General features: G+C 39.5%; 2 protein-coding genes across 4 annotated transcripts in view; both read right to left on the bottom strand.

The window, feature by feature from the left end:
- The window catches only part of LOC131678709 (serine/threonine-protein kinase grp), a 70,308-nt gene extending 59,238 nt beyond the window's left edge, over positions 1-11,070 (bottom strand). Inside the window, exon 1 of the mRNA XM_058958985.1 lies at positions 10,353-11,070. The gene's annotated coding sequence lies outside the window, so the exon portion shown is untranslated. The remainder of the gene's footprint in view (positions 1-10,352) is intronic.
- A 9,428-nt stretch (positions 11,071-20,498) lies between these two features.
- LOC131678707 (protein eyes shut homolog) overlaps positions 20,499-26,225 on the bottom strand; it is a 38,283-nt gene continuing 32,556 nt past the window's right edge. For all 3 annotated transcript variants that reach the window (XM_058958977.1, XM_058958975.1, XM_058958976.1), the window contains exons 8-9: positions 22,229-22,456; positions 20,499-22,170 (exon numbers count right to left, since the gene is read on the bottom strand). In XM_058958977.1, the coding sequence (XP_058814960.1) occupies positions 20,567-22,170; positions 22,229-22,456 (1,832 nt within the window). In that variant the 3' untranslated portion in view covers positions 20,499-20,566. The remainder of the gene's footprint in view (positions 22,171-22,228; positions 22,457-26,225) is intronic.

Here is a 26,225-nt window from a genome sequence, read left to right as displayed (position 1 = left end):
AGCTTTGGATTTACAAACACAAGAAAAAAGGTGAATATTTGAAGCAACAGTAGAAACGTTTAAAATTTGTTTTAATTGTGCTTGAGGGGTAAAAAGTAAAATTCAGTGCTCTTTTTATTTTTTTTAGAGTATGACGACCGTACGATTTGAAATTGCTACTCCGTGATTGAGTAAGCAAAATTGCACAGCCAACTAGCGATTGGAGCCATCCTCAATGCGCACGTTTCGAAATTTATATGCTTTGAAATATCAATAACGGCACCGGTCACGTCCTTACAGACATCGTGAAAAGAAGATTATGTGTGAATGTAATAAAACGACAACTATGTATTATTTAATTTCTCCACCAAAACAACCGATATAAGAACGCGCTACTACGCTAACTCGAGCGTAATTTGGGCGGCATAAAATTGGCATTTACTAAGTATCAGGAAAGATTAACTACTACTACTAACTACTACTTGGAACGCGCTATGCCAAATGTCCGTCATGCTAAATGACCACCCTACACAGTTTGCTTGCGAACTTATTTGGCATGAAGATTCAAAGAACTGTTCATGTTTGAAAGAAGGAGTCAACTACTAAGTTTTGGTAAACCGGGAAACGAGAAGATCACCAGTCTATTTGCGAGGGCTATTTGGTATACAAATTTAATGACTGAAAGAAGGAATCAACCCGTACGTTTCTGGCAAATATTTTATTTTTCAAATACATAAGGGTTGATTATTTCTTTCAGACATGAGCAATCCTATGAATTTGTATACCAAATAGCCCACGCAAGTAAACTAGTGATCCATGTGTTTGCCCGGTTTACTCAAGCTTAGGTGTTGATACCTTCTTTCAAATATGAGTTCTTTGAATCTATACACCGAATAGCCCTTAGCTTTGTCGTATAACCGAAACCAAGGATCCTAAGCGGTGCAAAGCCGCTGAGGATCCGCCGGGCGAGGTGGCAGCCGACCGGCCGTCGGAAGCGGCGACCCTCACAAGCAAACCTATGATCCACTGGTTTGCCCGGGTTACTCAGACATAGGGGCCATCAAAGTTCGACGGACCAGAGCGATGTCGGATAGCACTATACTTAAAGCGATGTGGCGTGGCCACATATAACAGAGATTTCAATGTATATTTCAAATTATGCCAAACGACCATTACGCCAAACAACCATTATGCCAAACGAAAGCATGTGTCACCTGCTGTTATGCCAAACGACGTGCTCCCATTGTGAAGGAGTGTCAATGCTGCACGTGTTTGGCATAAAGTTACTTGGCATAACGTCGTTTGGCATAATGCCCGTTTGGTATGGGAACTGATTGGATAGTTGTCATTTGGCACAAAGGTCAATTGGCATAATGGTATTTTGGCATAAAGGTAGTTTGGCATAAGAGCCATTCCGCAGAAAGCATGACAATGCTCGTTCAAATTTTTAGAGGCTTTCATTCGCTGAAATAACATGTAAATAAAATTATCCTTCAAAAAATCTTTTATAGTTGATCAAATTAATATTTGATAATTTAATAATTTATCAATATTATCATCACTGATCTCTCGATCTCAAGTTCGCCGCAATTGATTCTAGGCATTCCAGAACATTACTGTATGAATCCTACTGTCCACTATCTTTTTGATGCTCTCGTCAATTTTCTGACAAGTAACTTTGCGTTTTACTAGTGTTGCAAGATAGGTAGCTGCTAAGCTGTCCCGCTGTATATTTCTCCTCCACACGCAATTTTTTTATTATATGGTATATTCCAATATGACGCCCAACAGCAAAATTCCCACCGACGAACCGACATGACAGAGACATTCGAAAAGTGTCCCATACAAAATAACGATTATTTTGGAATGAAGCGTCAAACTACTGTCAAACTACGACAGATCGCTCCGCCACCCGGTCAAAAAATGCGGAAGAACATGATCAGGCGATTTAAACAGTTTGACGTTTGACTCAACTCGCCTGTGGTAATTGCCCCTAGGAACAAATGCAATTTGCGAATGCGATTTAACCCTTTATAAGGCAGTGGCAACTATATTGCCACCTTTTCGTTTCATTCAACGCAGAAATATAAAGTGAGAAGTGTTCCAATCTTATGAAATCTACTTGTAAGGAGTCTGGCAACTCTTCTTATAACTTTTTATTGAGATACAGTGAAAAGTGTCAGATTGGTGAAGAGTTTTTTGAAAAACATACGGCGATTTGCTTTTGGATAATAAAATTAGCTCGGTTTTGAAATAATACTCTAGACCCTATAAGTTGGTGATGCAAATTTGTAAAAACAACTATTTTTAATCCGAAAATTTGGTTTATGAATGGTAAAGATTGCAAAAAAATTAAATGAATAAATGACCGTCTGTAATCTGTGGTCTCATTTTTCAACATATCCTCAGAATCCAGGGCTTATTTACTGTTAATCAGGTAATAACCAGTAACTCACCTTAATTTCTTTCTGAATTTCCGATCCAGCTCGATTTGTCTTTATATTTCCACCAATCTCGTTGGAAATACATCAAACATTACGAAGACTGACGTTTTCCAACGGCGGTACAGGCGGTACCAAGTATATTTTCAAAACATTATTTTATTACGAAATAAATGTAAATATAATCTAAACTTAGTAAAAAAAATCCTGTTTCTATTAATATAATATTCATTAATAGCCCCGAAATCTGGGCTTTATAAAAGGTTAAAGGCAATTTCAGCACTTAGACACATTTTCTGGCGGTTGAAATGGACTTGGTTGTTTTTTTGCGTTTTTCAAACATGGCGGTTCATGTTTGGCTTAAGCGTATTTTTTTTAAAACAAATGGCATATTCTCGCTTGTATTTTGTTTGCCTAGTGCACTTTATTTAGCCAACGAATGTTGGAAATTGTGGAATCGTAAGTATAGTGGAATAAAATCCCTGACCTAAAGTCTTAACGTAAGTCAGATTGTGGTAAGTTTTGGTGTGCAACACCAATTTCACCATTGATTCTTTCTATAGTTTGGTGGTGATTACCTAGTGTACTGATAAGTTTATGTGAGTAGATAATGAATCCGAAAATAAGTATTTGTAATTTTCATAAATAATTAAATTAAGGGCGATTGAATGGCGCGTTCCCTGGGCGATTTGGAGGCGATTTAAGGGCGGATAGAGCGGCAAAAAATGACGGCGGCAAATCGCCCAAATTTGTTGCATTTGTAATAGCCCCCTAATTGCCAGCAATTTGCAGACAAATTGAAGGACAATTAGCGCATCCGAGTTGGCAAATAGCCCTCCGTTAGTCAGCAACTTGCCCTTTTTGACTGGGCATGTTTGAATCTGGACAGATTTTGCGATGAGTATATTGATATTACAATTTCCTCAGCTGCGTATGTAGTGGTAATATGCATCATAATACTATTCAAAACTCATTAAAAATTGTATTCTGTTAGTTTTTTTGCTTGTAACGGACAGTTTTGTTAAATAGTACATACACTGACCATTTTCGCATGTCAGTCCCATGTTCTAGGCAGTACATTGGACAATAGAAAGCTGGAAAAACGATCTTCAACACACTAAAAGAAAGTTTGTTTGTTATAGCATACCTGGCACAACGTTGATACGCCTTGGTTTTTGCGTACTGTTGTGGTATCGGCGAAGACTACCACGCGAACCATTATACAGATGCCGCTAGTGGAACAACAAGTATTTAAATTTTAACAATTAGGACAATATCTGACGCATTTTTTGTTCCATGTAGCACGTCGGTTCGTCGGTGGTATTCTATCGACTATTATTTCGGTTATTGACCTACACGGCCCTTGATCGCAAACCAGTCCCATAAAGATAGGAAATCCCATAGAATAAGGTACAAATATGCGATTATGGGTAGTACAGGTCTGGAAATCAAATACACCTGAGCAGAGATGCAAATTTTCAACAGATGGTTTTAAACTTGAAGGAGGAACAAATCTCAAATCATGTCCTACTATGTTCAATTCGCAATTGTTCGTTTGGATCATTCATTCAAACAGCTGAGTTCCTCAGTCAATTTCCATTCATTTTCAATTTCATCGACCCTGTGAATATCTCTCTAATGAGGTATTTCACAAAAAAACCTATCTGAACATTCTTTTTACTGTTCATGTAAGCTTGAAAACGCAAAACATGTCAATATTTAACCTAATTTGGCTATACAGAGTAATTTTGCACGTACGAGTGCGTATGCACGTTTTATGTCCAAAACCCGTAATCTAGTCACTTAGCGGACACGTTTGTTCCAATCATCGGTATCGGTTTACTACGGGTTGTGGAATATTATCTTTCGCAAGCAGTATTCAGATGATATTGGATTTGGATATGAAGTGTTTGGATCGTCAAATACCCGTTTGCAACACATCATTTCTAATAGGACCAGTGAAACTGCTGTACTTGGAAGAGATGCAGCATGGTAATATATGCATAGGCGTGAAGCAGCGACAGCTGATTTGAGAGGAATTTGCGAAAAAGAATTGCACGCCCGACTTGGCATACACTTGTCAACACACCTCCAGCAAAATACTATAAGGAGTTTCGGTGGTGTTTGAAGCCATTACCTTTTCCAGCCATGCCAAGTAAATCTGGCGAAATCAATCCAATTTATTTGTTTATTATCAATTATGTTACTTATTATATAAATCACTCGAAACCCACATCCCATTTTTCTATCCTACTAACCAAATCTAACATTCGTAATGCCTATGGAGATTGCGAGGGTTCCCCGCATCTTCTTAAGTAGTTATTCAGCTAACATTTCCTTCCCTTTGGCGATCGTAAGGACATGGTCAGGTGTGCAGTGAATATTATAGCATAAAAAGATTTCACTGTATCAGCCACCCATGATATGTGCGGTCGTATATGCTATGCTAAATCTGGCCTCTACAGAGCATATGACAACTATGCTTGGTGAATGAAAAAGCATCAATTTGGAATGAAGACGTACGGTTTAGCCATGAAAATCCCACCAACTTGAAAGTGAATGATTAAGGGAGGCTTTGATTTCGAATCATGGTTGGGATTGAAATGAAAGTTGGCATTTGAAAACGAAAATTTGCATCACTGCACCTGAGTACATAATTAGGTTTATTTTCATTATATAAAATGGCTTTATGCCAAATGGTCATTATGCCAAAAGGGTATTATGCCAAATGGCAATCTATCTTTAGTGTTGTTTTAGTCGATTATGCTAAATGACCTTTAGGCCAAACGACCACTTGACTCTCGCTATGGTTATGCCAAGTGGCTTTATGCCAAATGACTTTATGTCAAACGGGCTTCCCCGCTGCGCGCACACTGGGATGCAACACAGTTCGTACTATGGAAGCCCTCGATCCTCTGCCGCCCCGTCGTCCTGGTCCTGCGTGCGTCAGTGGAGGCGTCTTCTTGGCAACCATTCTGCAGGTTGTACGACACAACGACTGAACCGTTTTACGCTTCTAGCTCATCGTTTGATCCTCGCCGTAAGCTACAACCGTTTCGTTCCAACCGTCCGCACCACACCATCGGGGTGGTCACACTGTGACGCACCGCAATTGGTTTCATGAAGGCCCTCGATCCCCCGCCACAACGATCATCAGTCGTTCCGGTCCTGCATGTGGGATGGGTGAAAAAGTCTTCCAATCCACGCCAGGAAGTATATATCTGATCCACAAACAGGAAGTATATATCTGATCCGAACACTTTAAGCGCTGATGTATTCTTCGCTTCCAGTAATTTACCTTTTGCTCCGACACCCTGTGACCAAACGTAAACCTTTTCTTTCTTCAACGACGATCGTCGCATTTTGAGGTGCAACGCAGTTGACTCTGGATGCCTCAAATCCCCCATCACAGTCGAGTCGACCAAGCGACCGTCAGCCGTTGCTGTTCGTGGGATTGACGAAAGGACCTTTCAACGCGCTCGTAACGGAAGCATAGCTTCGCCCGCTGCTGAACCTGATCCGTTCACCAACAACATCGATGTTTGCTACCAGAATGTTGGTGGCAGAAATTCATGAACCTAAGCGACCACGGGCTGCTGATACGACGTTGTCGCCTTGACCGAGACTGCAACATCTGAAGTGTACCGATGTTACCGCAACGCCCTGAACTGCCGTAAGACATCAGGTGGTGTTATCTCAGTTCGCCATGCTATAAAAACCCGAGTGATCAACCAAATCAACGATGACTGGTAGGCGAGTTCCGAGCAAGTGTGGTTATCGGTGAAATTTGCCGGTCGCAATCTGTTCCTGTGTGTCGTTTACTGCCGTTATATGAATAATTGTCCCATGTTCTACGGGATTCCCTATATACATGGGACAAATATACATACAACGGCAGTGTACTTTCCACCCGATAGAATTCGTGATTCCAACCTGATTGATATACATCTTTTCTCCGTTTCTTTCATCACCTCGAACACTGCCACGACTTATGATATTGTTTTACTGGGCGAGTTCAACTTACCTGTCTTGACATAACGCTAGGCGAGCAGTGGATTTCTACGAATCTGCGCTTATCAACAATGCTACTTGTATTCTGGATACAGCAGCGCAACTCTTCAATGTCTTTAAAGATAAGGGGCGTACATTGGGCCTCTGCTTCGTAAGTGCTCCGTACTGCTGTATTGCTACGACTCCTTTAGTTCAGCAATTGCCTCATCATCCGTAACTACATCTTGTACCCACTAGTAACCTAGGATTGAATTTTGACGACATCACAGGTTGTATCGTCTACGATTTTAGATTTACCTGATCGACCGTCATGCGTCAAAACGATCAACTAATACAATACGCTTCCCGACAATCAACCGTATTTAGACGATTAATACCAGGCGAGCTGCAATTCAACAATTTTGAAGGCATATGACACTTGCATTAGGAAACCACTATTTTCAATGTAACCACGAATACAAACAGCAACGTAGACGAGTAGGACACCAACAGCACGTCGAGTGTAATCTGAAATCTAGGCTCAAGTCGTGCTGAAAGTATGTGAACGAGCAGCTAAAAGAATCCGGTTTACCATCTATATCTTGTATATCATTCAATGGAGTTTCAGCCACCCACACTAAGGAAATTTATCAACTTGTAATTTTTTACTAGTTTACGTCGATAATGCTGCCATTCCTGCAGCAAATGTCGATTTGAAAACTAGTTCCTCAGACCCGGAAGACGTACCCTCGATTTTCGTCAAAAGGTGCATCAACGGGGTTTCTTGAACCACTTCGGTTAGTTTTCGAGCTATCTGGAATATCCCCTTCCTGCTGAAAAGCAGCCAAAACATTTCCAGTCCATAAAAAAACGAATAGAAAATTCAATGAATGAATAGAAATGTAGTCAATGAAATCGTTGACGGATTGCAAACCGAGGCTATTTACATTGACCTTATGGCTACCTTCGATAAAATCAACCATGATACCGTTTAGGGAAGCTAGACAAACTTGGTATTCGTGGACAACTTCTGTGCTGGTTTCGTTTCTACCGATGAAAGGCAACTCCAGATCAGAATTAAGGACTGTCCATTTGCACCACTCTGTGCTACATCCTGCATCCCGCAAGGTAGCCAGCTCGCCTTATCAGCTTTAATGACTTCAATTACGTCGAATTCAAATTACAAGGACACCGCCTTTCTTTAGCTGACGATATGAAAATATTTCGACACGGGTGTATCCCGACGCCGAGTGAAATGGAGTTTTAGTAAATGCTCAATCGACAAGTTCATGCGGTAACGCTATTCAAATCTGTTTAATTACCATTTGGTCGACTCGAGCATTTCAAACCACTTTCACATCAGATCGGTTTCTCGTCTCGCTCAGTCCAGACACTAGAAATCGCTCTGCCGCTATAGCAGGGCAAGTAATCAAATTTACTCGCGCGCCGCTTGGGCTATTTGCAAAGGCAAAAATTGATTCCTTCTACCTAGTGTGTGAAACGTGAACAATGAGTGACAATACAAAGCAATAGTATGTCCCGTTGCGGGCAAACTGTGTTGCTGTTGACTACTCGAAATGTCCGGTGAGACCTTCAATTCGTGAAGTGGAGCAAATGTTGAAAGTGAACATGAAGCTCAATCTAGCAGAAGTTAAGGCGATGCAATTCCATCATTTACGTCATGCGGTACTGATTATGTTCAAAAACATTAGTCAAGCAGAATCAGTCGCTTCCCAGAACAACGTGAAACACGTCGTCAAATGTAATGATATTTTATACAGTATCCCGACGTATGTAGATGTTGACAGCATTGAAATAAAGATACATGACCTAGCACCACGTACTATCCGTTATCAAAAAAATATCATGTCAAAATACAGAGAGGTGAATAGTGTTACGGAAGATACTTGGAGGAACTTCTTCCCAGGACTCCGGAACGGCGTTCGTGTGGTGAGAATGTGTCCGACAAAACAAATTCGCTCTTACTTGACTTTCACATCCACATCACCTCGAGGTGCTCAATATTCTCAACGAACACTGATCACGTACCCAGGGCAAATTCCTACATGCCAGTATTGTGATAAGCCGCTACACCACGGAAAACCTTGCGCAGAGACTGCTAAGGAAATTCCACCTGCTACGACCAAAACCGGTATACAATCATCGTATGCTAAACCACAACCGGTTGTTAAACCAACAACTGCGGACCAGGAAGTTACAAACACCAGCTGCCATTTCAAACAGCGTAGTAACAACGATTACTCCAAATACCTCTAAACCAACAACCAACACCAGCAATAAAGAACCAAGTACCACCGATGACGAAGGATTTACAACAGCGACCCGTAAGTACAAGAAACAAACACGAACATCGGACCGTGAACATCATGAATGCAGTACCGATGACGACATGGACGTGAACGAAAATGCAAGAGAAGGCGGACCGAATGACCCCCAAGGTGCGGTTGATGGCGCACCCTATGTTTCACCACCAAAGATGAGGACCTAAACACGCAGCAGCAAGCTGCGTCAACAAGACCCGATGGACACATGGAAGCTAATTTTAATTTTTACATATCGCAAAAATCATAAAAGACCCACGGCTCAGTTATGCTAACGCATGGTCCATGCGGCATGGGCCGTGTCAAATAAGCAAGGAAAAAAACCACTCTCACATCAAGGATCTTGGAGCCATTATGGATTCGGTACTAACGTTCAAACCAGACCAGCTAGTAAACTTCATACATCGCGGGTAAGGGGACACCTTGGGTCCATCTTCCGAATAGCGCAAAAAGTTTAGGGACGTATACTGTCCTAAATCGCTTTTTTGTGCGTTGGTTATCTCACCTCAGCACTAGTGTATCATTTCGTTTTTTGCAATCCGTACTACAAGAACGGGGTTGAGAGAATCGATGCTGTCCAATACCGGTTCATACACATCGCACTATCACAACTTCTTCGGCGGAACAGATTTCAGCTGCCGAGTTATGGAAACCATTGTCAGTTAATACAGCTCAACGCTCTAGGCATCCGGAGGGACTGCTCTCGAGCCCTGTTCGTCCCGGACCGTCTGCCAGGGCGAATTTCCCTTTCTAACTCTGCTGCGATTTCCATTCATGAGAACCAACTATGGTCGTCAGAGCACTGATACCGGACTTCAGCGAATTTTGAACAGTGTGGCCATCCTTTATGTAATTAGTTTAAGTAACACCATTGGGGCGATACAACAAATAAACAAATAAGCTGCAGAAATCTATGAATTATTTCATAAAACTGCGTAAACCAGCGCAGTTTTCAAAATCGGGGTGCAGTGCCTTGAAAATCTGTGTAACACAGATATATCTGTGAACCTGGCATCCCTGACGGTAACACAATACAGTGAAGATCCAAATTTATTACCCCCCTCCCGGCATATTTTCAGCCATCGAATTTGTAACTTTTCGACGACCCGATTTTGTCAGCCTTATATAAAAATATTTTATGAGCTCTAGCAGACGGATCAAGCCAAATTCGAGTAAATCCTGTCTCAATTAAATTTTCTTTGTCTTAAAGATGCAAAATTGCCAAAATAAAAATTGCAATACCTTTCTATTGAGAAAGGGAAAAATTCAATTCTTTTACATTTTTTTCTGGAATTTAAACAATATAAGATATTTCAACTGTATCAATATCAATGGTGCATTCTTTAATTTGATCTAATTTATACATTATTTTTCTGTGCATTGTGCACCGAGAAGCCAGCAACACTGGTAAACTCTACCGCTGATTGCAAAAAGCAAGTGAAAATGCAGCTCCGGTGCACTTTGTATTAAACAAATGAGTTGCATTTTTTGGTTCCAGCACTGTCCAACTGCTCAGGACTAGCAGAGCTCTGTAACCGGAACTATTGCACCATTCACAATAGAAAAACGATTCCACAAAAAACCAAAGAACAAAACTTACCCCTCAGCTGATACCCTTTGTCCAACGACGATCCGTCACCATGGGCAGGCACTTATCAAAGCCAAATTCACTCGCGAAGCAGTCAAACTTGAGCACTTAACGTTTTTTGGGTAAAACTACTTAACAGGTCTACGGATTAAGTCTCGTTTTTTCGGTTACTTCTTTGTGCGGTGCATGCCAAAAGAATGGAGAAAATGTGGCTGATGGATGGCAAATGGCAGAATTCACGCACACCCTTGCGCACTCTACATCAGCAGCTCCGCAGAACTCGACCAGAAATTGTGCCACTCTCGCACGAACACAACTCCAGCCGCCGCAGCCTATTTCACTTCTTTTTTTTTTATCGCCTTCTGATGGATTATTCCTTCTCCTGCGCGAAAGCTTCTTTTTGCTCTGGAACGCGTTTCGTCCTTCGATGACGCCCACTCCTTTCTACTGTACGAGGATGTGAAAACTCGCTCGACGCATCAGAAACGCAGTCTCCCCCAGCTTGATTACGGAAATTAAAAGTGTCACCATAAAAAAGCTAGCAAAATAATTCATCGCACTGCAACAAAGTGTCCAAGCTGGAGTTCCGTTTTAAAACAAAAATGTCAGCAAACTGCACACCAAAATCAAAGTTGAAAATCTGTCACACACGGCGGAGCAAACCGCTCCCGAACGAACTGATCGCGGCAAGGACGAGAGAGAAAATGAAATTTAGCCGGCTTTTGTTCGTTCGTCGCTTGCTGTTGCGCCGCTGACAACGCAAACCGGCTTTGACGTTTGATGGGATGTTGACCTTTTAGTACAAAATGGATGACAAATCCGCCGGAGTATATAGTGATGCCCACTGGTGCTGTGGTTCGTGCATTGAAAATTTGTGCAGAACAAGTAGAAGTGGAAAGGTAGCAACATTTTAATATTGAAAGTTTCTTTTCCACTCGCAGAAAAAAATCAGTAAGATTGAACGGTTTTGATTAACAATTTTTCCGTTTGATATAGTGACACACAAGCTTCAGGTTAGATTCAATCAATACTGTTGCTTCAAATTATCAACAAATTCATTTGTTGACTTTTCGATAGATTCAACAAATATTTCGTTTGAAACAACAAAATCATGATAAGTTTAACCAAATGCAAATTTGTATTTGGTTTAACCAACAAACAGGTTCGAAGATACAAAAAAGTCTTTAGTATTAACCAACGGAGAGAACAACTCAAATTTAGTTGAAATCAAGCAAAGATTCTGTTGGATTCTAACAAAGGTACAGTCGTGATTCGCTGGTTGAGCCAAAGCCTTGTCCAACTAACGAATTTGATTCGCTATTTGGACCGTCTGACAAATGTCAAAAATTCTCCAAAGGAGATATTGGCAGTGTAAATGCATCTATTCACATCTCTAAATATTGTCAGATTGATTGTCAAAGTTAATTTGACATGAGATTTTGCCGTTCAGATGCTTTTTAGTTGGACAATGGTCCAACTAGCGGAGGTCCAACTAAAAAGCGGTTCAGTTAAAAAATGTCCAACAAGCGAATCACGACTGTAACAGTTAGATCTAACAAATCTTATTTTGTTTCAACAATGGTTCTATTTAAAAGTATTTGTTGAACCAAACCAAATACGTGCTTTCGAGAAAGAAATTCATAATATATTTTGCGTTGCGTGCAATATATTTTGCGTTGCGTGTAAGACATCAAAACCCTACAAAAAATTAGCCCTACATTCAACAAAACGTCGAACAAAGTGAATCAGCTTAGGACGTTTGTTAAACAAACTTTTCTGCAAGGGATTGCAAAGTTGATGCAAAAATGGAAATTAAATGCATTTTTTCTAATTTGATGCAAATTTGTTATACATTTCTAGAGTGATCTGTCCCTAGGTTTGAAGATATATATTGTTATATTTAGAAAGATGAGCTCTACCGGTTTACGAAATAAAAGGAGAATTTTATTCTTCATTTAATGACCCAATTGTTCCATCTTTCATTTGACGTAAGCTGCGAAGCAGAAAGTTCGAGTATGCCTGCTGGAAGCAGGTCCAAATGAGGATTGTATAACAGATGGTGAAATGCCAACATGTTAGTTTATACCATGCTTATGAGCCGTATCGGTAAGGTTCCATTCGAATGACAAAACATCAGGAACCCGCTCTTATTAGAATGAATACATAATGAAAAAAGTCGATTTTTACAGTGATTGAATAGCCTTTCTTTATATGAGAAAGGCAAAAAGAATTGAATTAGAAGAATCCCTCTATTAACTGGAATCACCTGTGCTCTTGCTAATTATCAATTCTGCGACTTTACCAGTGAACAATGATATTGAAAACAAATAATTGTTAAAAGTAGCGATCAAACCAGTAATTTTCGAAAACATAAAAAATCAGTTAATATGGAAATCCTATCGCTAATCGAAAGCCACACCAAGAAGGACGATGAAATTATTTTCGTTTGTTACACAAAAAGCTCTCCATGGGAAAATTCTATCTCCATGGGAAAATTGATAAATGAGGTTGCAGGATTTAAAAACGTCCGCAGCTGAAACCAGCCACGGAAAGGGAAACGTTCGTTGATTCATGCTGGAAATATTTGGACCCATTGCTCGTCATGTTGGTAGCCGTCAGGTTACGTTGTACGGTGGTAAGGCAGCGGGCAACGTTTTGCTGATTGCGTGACTATGAACTGGGCGGGACTGCCAGTACACGATCAGAAGAAACACCTTAGACAGTGCTTGGGACATTTTATCGCTTTGGTGCGCGAGTGAGGAGGTCGTGTTCAGGGTACGTGACCGAGACGAGGAGCTACGTTCTGAAGGACAGACGGAACCGTGCAAAGAGTGAAATCTGAGGAAGGCAAGTGGAGCGACCGGGAAAAGCCACTAGCTGAGTGTTTCGGGGTTGTGTTCGCAGAAGAAGAAGCGGATTCACCTGGTCGAAAGGAAAGTGCTGCTTACCCAGCCGACGAGGCACACTAACGTCGGGACCGGGAGTCAACGGGAAAGAAGTTTTGTACGGAAAGTAGTGACGTCGGAAGCTGCGTGACGACATGGCGATATCAGATTCATGAGGCACTAGTTGAATGATGACCGTCTGATCCAGCAGCGATGTAGGCGAGTGCACTTTGCTTAGACCCCTTTTCCTCATATCCTGGTGGTTATTGCATAAAAACCTGCGTTTAGCTGCTATTGTCAAAAACGTCCGAAACGTCGCGTGACGGTAACTGGAGCGTTAACCTCCCCGACATATTCACCAGGTAACTTTATTTACTTTATTACATGATTGATCGCAAACTAGCATTGTTGATCCAAATGATGAAGCCGATTTATCGTATATAACACGGGTCGGATCAGTAGCTCGACTGTGTGAGTTCGAGGGGTCAAAAGAATTTGAACAAATTGTCGCAACAATTGCCGAACATGCTACAAACCGTGAAGTACGGACAGCATCACTGAAAATGTTGAGCCGCAAACAATGCTTTACAGACCTCGTCGACAAAGTGCGCAAAATCTAAGCAATTAAGCTAAATGAAGAGTTTGTTCGAAACAAGTATGCAAACCCAGGGCACGCAGTCGTCGCATCCGTTGGTGCATCATTTTCAAAGTCCACGAACCGCCCATTCAACTTTAATCCACAGCGCAATTTTCAAAACTACGGTAACAGGCCACTTAGAGGTGGATTTCGAGCTCCGAGGGGTAGACAGTACTACACTGGTGGTGGCCCTTCTTTGTACCCATCACGAAATGAGAAATGCTGGCGTTGTAATAGCATATATCATGCAGCTCATGACTGCAGTCACAGAGAGAAAAAGTGTAACTATTGTGGGATTGATGGTCATATTCAACGAGCGTGTCGTTCACGTAGTAATGGTCCAGGTATTAAGCGACCAACAGCAGAGCCATTGGAAAATATTCCTCGAAAGATAGCACTAATAGACGAAGTGAAAGACGACACGTAATCTATTCAACCAGTAAGTGAATCCACTGAATAAACATTTTTTTACTCCTTCATTACTATATAATAGACCAACAGTTCCTAAAAAAAGTATTAAAAAAATCAACTCTATGTACGATTTCTAAATTGATTGGTAAGTAAAAAACCTATTTAATCCACCTAGCAGTGAGATGAGACATTTCTTACACATTTCACCATTGGATTAGTTTGCAGAGCTCACGAGAAGTAGGCACCCAATTAGAGGTGGGATGAAAACAGTTTCTAGTTTTGCACGAATAAAATCTCGAATAAACTAAATAAATTATAGAAATCAACAAAACGACCGAAATAAAAAAGTAAAGCAAAAAATGAAACAATAGGTTTTTAAATTTATAAAAGAGTAGAAAAATTAATGGAAATCATTATAATTTTGATCCAAATACACGAATCAAATTAGATTAGGTTATTACATAAAAATTAAGATTATATTTAGAAATAGTTATAAGATTAATAGAATAAATTGACTCATACTAACAAATTGAATGAAATAAAACGAATGACTGAACATGAAATGCATAAAATTAAAGATACGAATAAAACGAATCAGATAAATCAAATGAATCAAATGAATCAAATGAATCAAATGAATTAAATGAATCAAATGAATCAAATGAATCAAATGAATCAAATGAATTAAATAAATCAAATAAATCAAATAAATCAAATAAATCAAATGAAGCAAATGAAGCAAATGAATCAAATGATTCAAATGATTCAAATGATTCTAATGATTCAAATGATTCAAATGAATCAAATGAATCAAATGAATCAAATGAATCAAATGAATCAAATGAATCAAATGTATCAAATGAATCAAATTAATCAAATGAATCAAATGAATCAAATGAATCAAATGAATCAAATGAATCAAATAAATCAAATGAATCGTATGAATCAAATGAGCCACATGAATCACATGAATCAAATTAATTAAATGAATCAAATGAATCAAGTTGATTTAATTCATCCAGTGAATACAATAATTCAAATTAATGAGATGGATCAAATGAATAAAAAGAATGGATGAACAAAATGAATGAAGTAAAAAATAAATGAAATGCATAAATAAAACAAACGAATCAAATAAACAAAATGAGCTGAAGTGATAAAATGAATAAAAAGAAGAAAATGAGCAGAATTAAATGCATTGATTAAAATGAAAAATTGAACAACAGAAAATGTTATAAATTAATATAAAGAAATAAATTGAATCAAATAAATTATTTGGATGAAATGATTAAAACTGAAAAAGTAGTCAGATTATTAAAATGAAGAAACTGAACAAAATGAATAAACTGGAAAAAATTAATAAAATGCATACAATGAAAACAATGAATGATATGAGTAAAATGCACAAAAAGAATAAACTGATCAGAGTGAATCCAAAGAATGAAACGAATAAAATAAGTAAAATGAACGCAGATGAACAAAACGAATAAAAAGATGCGGAATGAAATAATTAATTAAAATGAAATGGTCATATATTTGAAGCCAAACACATTTTTGAATAAAGAAAATGAATAAACCGGATTGTACGAATTTGAAAACCATTGCATCAGAGAGTTTTGAAATGTTTTTGAAAATCCCATCTTCTGAGAAAAGGCTAATAAATATGCAATGGACTTTCTAGGGCTTCCATCTTTTTTTGGTTTTATTCTTTTTGTTTTCATGCTTCTTTACTTGACGAATTCAAAGTTTACTTTTTGGTCACATATTCCCGAAAAAAGATTTATGTGCAGAACAGAATTTACTGGTCCAGTATTTTAACGCGCAATTGAATATAGTAAAGTGAGACAAGGTCACATGTGCTTTCAAGCCCCTTGAACAGAGAACGACAGAGGGAGAATGCGATTCGTGAATGAGACAGGAAGATATTTCAAAGTTTTTATTTGCATTGAAGTAAATAGTGTGAAATGTCTAGGCTATGTCGATTGCATAAAAGCCGCGTTTGTATAGTTTCGTTCGGAATTCTCGTGCAGGAAATATGGATAAATAAGTCCTATACAGACCAATATAGTGAAAAAGAAATGGTTCAAACTACTCAGTATATCCAAATATGGACGACGATAAGTTAGAAGACACATTGTAGTTGCATCCCCCATCGAGAGTGGGTACTTTGGGGACTTCTTTTCCTGGATCTAATTTGTGGATATTTTTGGTCTTTGATCCGTTATTTTTCATGAAAGTTCGTACCAATACAACGAATGTGCAGCTGATACAACTCATGGTTCATTCGCCTGCGCCACGTTCCGTCTTCCATCTGCACGCCACCATAGATGGTACGCAACACTTTTCGTTCGAAAACTCCAAGGGTGCGTTGGTCCTCCACGAGGATAGTCCAGGTCTCGTGGCCGTAGAGGACCACCGATCTAATCAGCGTCTTGAAGATAATCAACTTCGTGCGGCGGCGAATTTTGTTCGACCGAAGCGTCCTCTGGAGTCCAAAGTAGGCACGATTTCCCGCTATGATCCGTCTCTGAATTTCTCTGCTGTTAGCATTGTCGTCGGTTACCAGTGAGCCCAAATACATGAATTCGTCGACCATCTCGATTTCGTCACCGTCAATCCGAACTCGGGTGGGAGGTTCACATTGTCGTCTCTAGAACCTCTTCCTCTCATGTATTTTGTCTTCAAAATCCTGGCTTCAGCTTTCAGTCTTTGAGCATATATTTCATTCAAAATAGAGATACGAATAGTTTAAATATCGCACGTGGAATGTCTCTTTTGAAAATTTCCATCGCCAAACTTTCATATTACCCAGTTAAGCCAAATATTTTTTTGATATAGCCGTGAATTTCCTTAATTATAGTGTAGATACAGGCTTTGAATACAATTGAATTAAAGTTGAGTTGATGTAGCAGCAGACAAAAAATAGTTTTGTTTTCTCAAACCTTCGCAATTACAATTAATAAATATTTCAGATTGGCAGAAGATCTTATCACACAACTTAGAAATGCATACAGAAATAGCTAGATAGATGCGATAGAAGACAGACAGAGAGAGAAAGCGAGAGAGAGAGAGAGAGAGAGAGAGAGAGAGAGAGAGAGAGAGAGAGAGAGAGAGAGTGAGAGAGATGGGGGGGGGGGGGGGGGGTGAGGAATGGCAAATGATGGTTAATGCAGTGACATTATTTTTATAGGTATATTATTATGATATATTGATTCTTTCATTCTTATTATAAATAATGTAAGTAGTAATTTTTGCTCCATAACCAGTATAACCTAAATCTTGCAAAAGAGCTAAATTTTCGCTAGATTTTTGGGCTTCAAACATACAGTTGCTTTCGGTGACGCCACAAGTATAATTATATTAGAAATCTTTTATCTCACTACTAGGTGAATTACTTGTTGATCTGTGTATTGATATACCATCCAACATTTACCTCATGATTGAACGCAATGCCTAATCCAAGGAATAAATACTAGAACTCACTGTTTCTTTATCAACACATTGTTTTGTCTTTGAAGTGAACTTATATATTGATTTTTGAGAAATAGTTCATTTATTATAAAGGTAATTCACAAAATGTTCTCATCATCGAATTCCTTGAATCACGTAGATGTGTTTCCATACCACGATATTCAAAATCGGTTTGGTTTTGCCCCTAAAACACCAGTGAAGCAATACTCTGTATGAAACAATCTCATTTTTAATTGGTGGAAATTGGTAAGCGAGGACTAAAAATACAAAATGTCTAATATCTCCGCCGCTCGTGCACGGATTTAGACAATCTATAGCTTGTTAGAAAGGTATTTTTACAAGCTTTCTATTTATGTGCAGTTTGTGGGACAATATTGTATTGTTCGAAAGTTATTTGCAAAAAACCTGCTGTGTTTTGACAAAATCGCCCATATCTCAGAAAGTAAACAACATATCGAAAATCAAAAATAATAGTGTCAAATGGCAACGTTAGGCCTTTCATTTGAAACTAATTTCATTAAGATCGGTTCAGCCATTGCTGAGATAATTGCATGACATTTTGTACATACACACATACACACACACACACATACAGACATTGTCTCAATTTGTCGAGCTGAGTCGATTGGTATATGAGACTTGGCCCTCCGGACCTCGGAAAAAGTTGTCAAAGTTTGAGCGAATCCTATACATTTCTTTTGTAAGAAATGTAAAAAATATAGAAAATAACTGATTGTGTTTTACGTTTTTCTGCAGATGCGTCCGAAATCCGACCGAAATTTGGCGACATTAACAAATGCTACTTGCAAAACCAGTGACGGTTTCAATGCCTTACCTAAGACAGTTGGAGAGATTTCAATCTGGAACATTGCCCAGATCACAGGCCCTAACAACAATGACCAGGTCATTAAGGGAGATGACGCTATCATCACTGCAACTGTATCTGGCATGCAATGTATTTTCATGATTGATTCCGGAGCACAAGTGAATACTTGTACGGAAGCTATGTTCAAGGATCTAACTGCGGACATGAATTACAAAAGAGGATTATTAAACATTCGATTCAAGTCGGATAAATCTCTAAAGGCATATGCAACAGAAGGACACATAAATGTTTTGGCAACTTTCCATGCTCCCCTCTATATATCCAGGGACAGACCAACCTATGTCGAGAAGTTTTATGTAGTCAAGGAAGCTCGTGCTTTACTAGGGAGGCCAACGGCTTCACGATATAGTATACTGATGTTGGGACTTCAAGTTCCCCTTCAACCTCTAGCGGAACACGCTTTCGATGAATTGTACGCAAGTGAAATTGCAACGGTTGCTTTCAACGGAATATTTCCCAAATTCAACGTCCCACCAGTCAAAATCTATTATGATACATCGAAACCGCCATGCAGGACCGTGTTCACTAATATTCCGCTGGCTGTTAAACCTTTAGTCGAAAAAAGGTTGCAGAATCTTGTATCGGCGGATATTATCGAAAGAGTAGTAGATGGAATGGATACTTCGTTCTGTTCGTCGATGTTAGTTGTACCGAAAGATAAAGATGACATTCGTCTAGTCATCGACTTGCGTGGACCAAATCGCTATATACAACGAACACCGTTTCCGATACCTACACTGGAGAAGATAGTGGCTGAGCTTGATGGAGCAAAGTGGTTCTCTACAATCGACCTTTCGAATGCATTTTTTCATATAGAATTGCATCAAGAATCCCGACACCTCACAAACTTTTTTACCGAATTCGGTATGTTTCGGTGCGTCAGGCTTCCCTTTGGCCTATGCAATGCCCCTGATTTATTTCAGGAGACACTACAAAGAACCATTCTGGCTGGTTGCAAGGGATGTATAAATTATTATTGAAGCATTATCATCAATAATGTGTATTGACAAAAATATTGAACGTGTAAGGGCCGCCTTTTGTGTGTGTATGAAGCATGAAACTAATGGCGTTTTCGCTTGAACCCAAAACTGAGTCAGGTTCTAACCCAACTGCTGTCAGTTCATACATTTTGACAGCAGTTGGGGCACAGACTAACAGACATAACACTATGAGGGAATTACCTTAAAAAATATCGATCCGGCAATTTTCCCAGAACACTAGCTCCACCTTTTATTCACGGTCCCAAACACTTATTTGCTAATGGGTTACCCCTCAGGCTTGGGAACAATTTTTCACTAGTGGTCTATCCCCCATATGCTTCATATGTCAGTGGCGCCATAATTTCAAAAGCGACCACTACAAATATATTTAAAATGACCGTTAAAGCGGGCGAGGCACTATTTTCGAGTGTTATGTCTGTTAGTCTATGGTTGGGGTTAGAAATGGACTCAGTTTCGCTTCAAACAAAAACGACATAAATATTCTGGGTGCAAACTTATCATTGGCGTCCATTTCAGCGGAAAACTCCTAAATGGCACATTATTTTTGGAATGTCGCTAGAGATAGCGGTTCCCAGTAGTCCTGCTATTTTAAAATATTTATACAGTTGTGATTCGCTGAATGGACCGCTTTATAGTGGGGGCTCCGCTAGTTGGACCATTGTCCAACTAAAAAGCACCTGAATATCAAAATATCATATCAAATTCACTTTGACAATCAAACCGACAAAGTTAGAGAACAGTATTAAAACTACCCTTTAATAGTTTTTGATATCTGTCAGTCAAGCGAATCAAATTCGTTAGTTGGATTGAGGTTATGGCTCAACCAGCGAATCACGACTGTATAGGTGCAGTACAGCTTACATTCTAAAGGACTGTTCTAATTCTATTAAAGTTGACGCCGAAAATTTACGAAATAATTGTAAACTACGCACAAGTTAAATATATTTAACCTTTAACGCTAAAAATGCGATAGCCACGACAATCAATTTTTTCAAAACTCTTACGGTCGCACCTTCATTGCAACCATCATCGTAGCAAATCACGCATTTGTCGCCGGGACTGTCGCACACCTTCCGCGTATCATCTGTAAGCGTAGAAACGCAGCCCCTTTCAGTAATCACCGTCAGCCTGTCGTTCCTCAATGTATAACAACCTCGATTAGCGTACTCGATTATACCAGAGCATTTTTGCACTGTATATGACTTCGATCCATCACAATCTTTCCCGCAGATAGCGCAATGTTGTTCTTTCCGATTCTGATTGTTGCATCCACTGCCGGAACAGGTTTCAAGTGTTCCATCGCTACACGAACCTAGGACCGAGTCTGATCGACATCCACGTATAGTGAGATCATTGTTGGTACAGCTGAAACAGCCGATGTCACCTTCGGAAGAGCATTGTTCAGCCGCTGCGACCCTAAAACCCCATGCACAGCTTGGATCAGATATGCTTTCTTCACAGCGAATACAAGCCTGCGATCCAGGCGTAGTGGATACTTCCGTGATACTTTCACTAGTTGTTCCGTCCGAGCTACTGTCTGTGGGTGATAATGTCGTGGTTTCGGGTGTCGAGTCCGAGCTGATGTCTGTGGATGACAATGTGGTTGTTTCGGCGTCAGAGGTTGAGCTATCTGTACTTGTCGATTCGGAGCTACTGTCTGTAGATGATATTGTGGTGGTTTCAGCTGTAGAGCTTGAGCTTTCTGTAGTTGTGTCCGAGCTACTGTCTGTGGTTGAGAATGTTGTGGTTTCGTCTGTCGTTTTGTCGTTACATCCATCGATGTAACAAGGTGTGCAATTTGGTTCATTACACTCTGACTGTAGCTCGGACAAGCATCCACGTTTCATACTTGCACCATCATTCGAAATTAATGTAAAGCAGCCGTCGTCCTCCACGTACTTTGTGCAGATTTCTGGTTCGCCGAATACATCGGGGCAGTTTGTACAACGGTGGCACTTGATTCGATCGGACGGATACAGTTCGCTGTTGCACCGTGTTTCTGTACATACTTCATGCTTGTTACCGTAGGATGCACACTTTTCTTCGAAGTGGAACAAGCAACCTCTTGATACTACTCCCGCTTGTGACATGAATGATACGCACGCTTTGTCATTACAAATTTGATCTGAGCTAAGCTCTAGTTTATCTCCACAGCCATCTCCTTCGCATACTAAGCACGGGATGTCCGGTGAATCGCTCGTTACTAGATTACATCCGTCACAAGAGCAGAATTCGCATGTTGCGGGATGATCGCACGCCGATGCTGCTTTTCGTAAGCATCCTTTCTGCAGAAGTTCACCGTTATGCCAAGCACTGTAGCACATATCTTCATTTCCTAGCACAACAGTTCCTTCACAAGGGGTGGATTCCGTAGTATACGTGCAGTTCGAGAATCCATGACACTGAACGCATGACAAAGTGCTATCGAATTCTTTCGGTTGTCCATTACAACCGGTATTTGTACAACTCAAACAGGTACTGGACGAAGGGTCACACGAAAGACTCGTTTGGGACAGACAACCGCGGTGTATGATGTTGTCTGCGGAAAATAAAATAGATTGAGTATCGGTGAAATCGTTGCTAACCAGGTATCCTACCAATAACGTATGTGAAGCAAAATTCTTCGGGGTTGTACTTTTCACAAGCAGTTGCTTGCTGAGTGGATGGCAACATGTCGCAATCGTCGCATTGATAACACATGATACGATCCTCTGGGAATGCAACATTATTGCACATGGATCCCGAACACTGCATACAGTCTACAGTTTGCAAGTCCTCGCAGGTGTTGGTTCGAGTAGCGCAACCTTTGGTGGTTAGATAGTTCTCTGCGCGGAGAAAGAATAATTTGAAATATTGGATTAAAATGATTACAATAACAAGAAATCTAAGAAACAACTATTAGATCAATGCCATCTAAATTTTCAAAATGATTTCCTTAGCTCAGCGTATCTAATAACGTTGCTGATTGAAACTCCAGGTTTGAAACCAGACGTGACATTACGCATTTCAAATTATTTTTTGTTGGAATATATGATTGAAAATTTCTCAGTGTTTAAGAAATGTGTATCATTCAGTGTAGCGAGCACTGTCAAATAACAAGAGTAACACGGGGTTTAGATTTTCATCGGCACAAGTGAATGGCGATTTGCGGCAAAGCCAAAATTAGTCATGCGACACCTATGATTCAGCTCATGAACTGGCAAAGTGATACAGTTTGCTTTTTTTCACCCGTAAGTGAGTCGTAGCTTACAACAAAATCTTCATTATCTTCTCGGAAAAAGCTTACCACTGCCAAAATATGAATGAAACGAGTAAGAAATTTAGTTTTATTTGCAATTATTCTGAAATTACAGCCATTTGCAACTATTTCACTCATATATTTCTTCGAAATGTAATTGGGGTATTATTGTGGTTATAATAAATCGTTCCATAAATAAAGTTCCAACTCGAAACGGAGACCCAATCAGTACCAATGTCGAACTCCTTCATATTTTGAACTACGTAGGAGATTCAGTGAAGACTATCGGAGAGAAGGGTCTGCTGTGCATGATACAAAGCTGACACTTTCCTATTAGCCGGATATATTCTTTCCTCGCCTGATCTGGAGAGTTTCATGAATTTACACCATCTCATGAAGGTTTAGCTTAACTTAGGACGAACGGGAAATGCTGTTGCGGCGGCTACGGTGCTCAACAAATTACATTTCAAAACAGCGCGCATATAGCTCTGCGAATAATGTTAGAAACCACTATGTTTTACACTCTTTTCGCAAGATGTTTACTCATCATCTTATAAAATGATGGTTTTCCTTCATTTTCATAAACAATTATCAACAAATTGATCGGTAATTTGGTGTTTAAAAGTCATTTTTTACCAATGTTTACATAAAATATATGCACTATGACAGAACAGAATAAAATCAGCAACACTTTCCTTCCAGCGCTATCTGCGAGCGGTTTCAACGTAGAATCGCCAAATGAGATTAAAGCAGAACTACATAAGTCGCTAGAGCAATATTATTTAAGTAGTGAGGCAAGTAAGTGAATTTAGTTTTAGTTACCATACTCTTTTTGGAAAGGAATTTTTCATGTGTCCAAAAGCTTCGGTAATAAAAGGAGTTTCCCTACTTTCTTTCGAAAGCGATTTTGGGCAATTTTGAGGACAACTATTCTTTTCAGGTTTGAAAGAACTTGCTCACGCAAAAGAATTGTGCATGTTTGATTCTATAAATTATTTCTTCATTTTTAATCGATAAAAATTCTTTATTGTGAACCAAGGAATTTATTAAAGCAATCTTATTTTTTTGGTTAGATCAACCAAAATATCTTTTGAATCAATCTTACAAGTTTTGTTATCTGTGCTTTTCGAAGATCGACAAAACTATTGTTTGTTCCAAACAAATCAGTGATTCTAACAAAACCATGCAGCTAATTGATTCAGAAGGACTGAATGCATTACATCAACAGTCCTTGTTGAATTGAAACAAATAAAAAATAAAAGTTGCTACGAAGAAGAAAACTTTTTCCACGTGCGTCAATGCTGGAAAAATTCGCTATTTTTAAATCAGGGAATTCAGTTTTCGGTGAATTCGTATAGTGCTCAGATTTTCCGGACTCGAAGGGCGCAAGTGCAGCTTGAAAATAATCATGATGTCGCACAAAGGTTAGTGAATAAATTAAGTCGAATGCACACGGTGCGTTTTATGGTGCCTTCCTCTATTCCAGGACTCAACCAAAACACCCTTTGTGGCTTAAAACGACAATCGCAGAACTGAAAACACGTCAGCGCACCAGAGATAAATAATACCCGTTCGAGAGGGAAGTTTCCTGTACTTCACCATCTCTGGTCCAACAGGAAGACACAGCGTATTCGTGCGCCTTTTGCAATGTTTTTGGAAAAGCCGAGACTCTGAAGCACTATAGCGCATATCTGGAATAAACCACGCGCACGGCCAAAGGTACTATATAAAGGGACGGTGATTGGAATCGTATGCGCTGCATGTAATAAAATTTCATGTTATTCCAAGCAAACCTACTCCGGAACAGGTTTGGAATCCCTTATGGATTCTCGCTCAAATGCAACAAACGGTTGAGTCGGAATCGGTTGTTGCCTTTGAGCTGGAACTCATAATGAATCCATTCAGAATTGCTAACCGATCCCGGAATGGGTTTGACTGGGCCATACTGCATCCATTCAGGATTCCGAAGCGGTTCCAGAATGATTTGACTGCGTATAATTAATGCGTTTGTAGCCTGTTTTTAGAGAAAGGCCAATAAGTCAATGGCAAGTATTTACTTTGTGAGGTTCATTTGTACTGATGTTATCTGTTGTCAGCGAGTAATGGTTTGTTCTAAATTTGTCACCATGACAGTTGGCCTTTGGTTCCTATTAAAGAATAGGCATATTTTATATACAATAAAATTGGTTTTGCTTCAATATTTGCTATGCATTGATTCAAATATTTGTTGTGTTTAAAACAATAAAAGATATTATTTGATTTAACAAAAATGTTTTTTGTATTGAACATTTGACATGCATTGATCCAAATATTTTATTAGTTTTATTCAACAAAATAACCTCATTGATTCAACAAAGTTGTTTGTTGTTTCGATTGTTGTTATGATAAAATCAATAAAAAAATTTGTTGGTCCAACTATTTTCCATGTTTGATCCAATAAATTCTTCAGAATTATTTCAACAATTGTTTTATTTATATAAACATGTATTTTTTATTGAACACAGAACAACTTGGTAAATTTATTATTTCAACCCTCATATTATTTGACATTAAAAATTATTTTTCTGCGTGCTTTTGTATGGCATTATTCTAGAGTGAGATTTCCTCTAGATAATTTCCAAACCAAATCCGCTGGATAAAAGACTACAACTGTTTAGGCAGGAGACTTTCCACTAAGTACTTGTGTGTTATTCCACTGGCTGTAATTTTGAACGACCACTTGTGTGCAAAACACGTTTCGTCTTACTAGGAAAATCCTAAATATAAACAATATGTGTGGGTTTAATTCAGCGTACAGGTACAGTAGTAGCGATGGCTGCATGTTGTCAGTCGTAGCGATGGCTGCATACGGTGGAGTAGTTTCTCGCCATCGAAGAAGTAGATGTGCATCCGACAATCATTCCAATGATTAGGGAAGACCAACGAGCGCTAAGCATCTCGGAAACTACAAACCGACGAGTAGAAAAACGGGTTTGTTGTGGAAAGAAGATAATGTAGAATTCCTGCACAGCTACACGATGGCGATACGTCGTCTAGAATGTCCCGAACGCAGAATGGATCGCGATCCGGATCGACAGATGTGCGAATACGAAGCAGATGGTCTCGTGCACAGGGCTACGAAAGCGGAGATCGATGCAGCAGATCCAAGAAGGGTATGGTATCTCCCGGTGGGAGCGGTAATAAACTCTACGAAACCAGCAACGGTTTGCGTGATTTTGGATGCAGAAGCCAAAATCGATGGAGTCTCAATCAACAGCGCTCTTCTCAAAGGTCCGGATCAACTCTCTTTACTTCCAGCCGTACTATTCCGCCTTCGATAGTATGGGGTGGCGGTGAGCTCGGATATTCAGGAAATG

The sequence above is a fragment of the Topomyia yanbarensis genome, chromosome 2 (genome assembly GCF_030247195.1).
Source record: "Topomyia yanbarensis strain Yona2022 chromosome 2, ASM3024719v1, whole genome shotgun sequence".
Taxonomy (NCBI): Eukaryota; Metazoa; Arthropoda; class Insecta; order Diptera; family Culicidae; genus Topomyia; species Topomyia yanbarensis.
The sequence above is the reverse complement of the archived record's forward strand: the minus strand, read 5'-3'. Positions and strand labels throughout refer to the sequence as shown.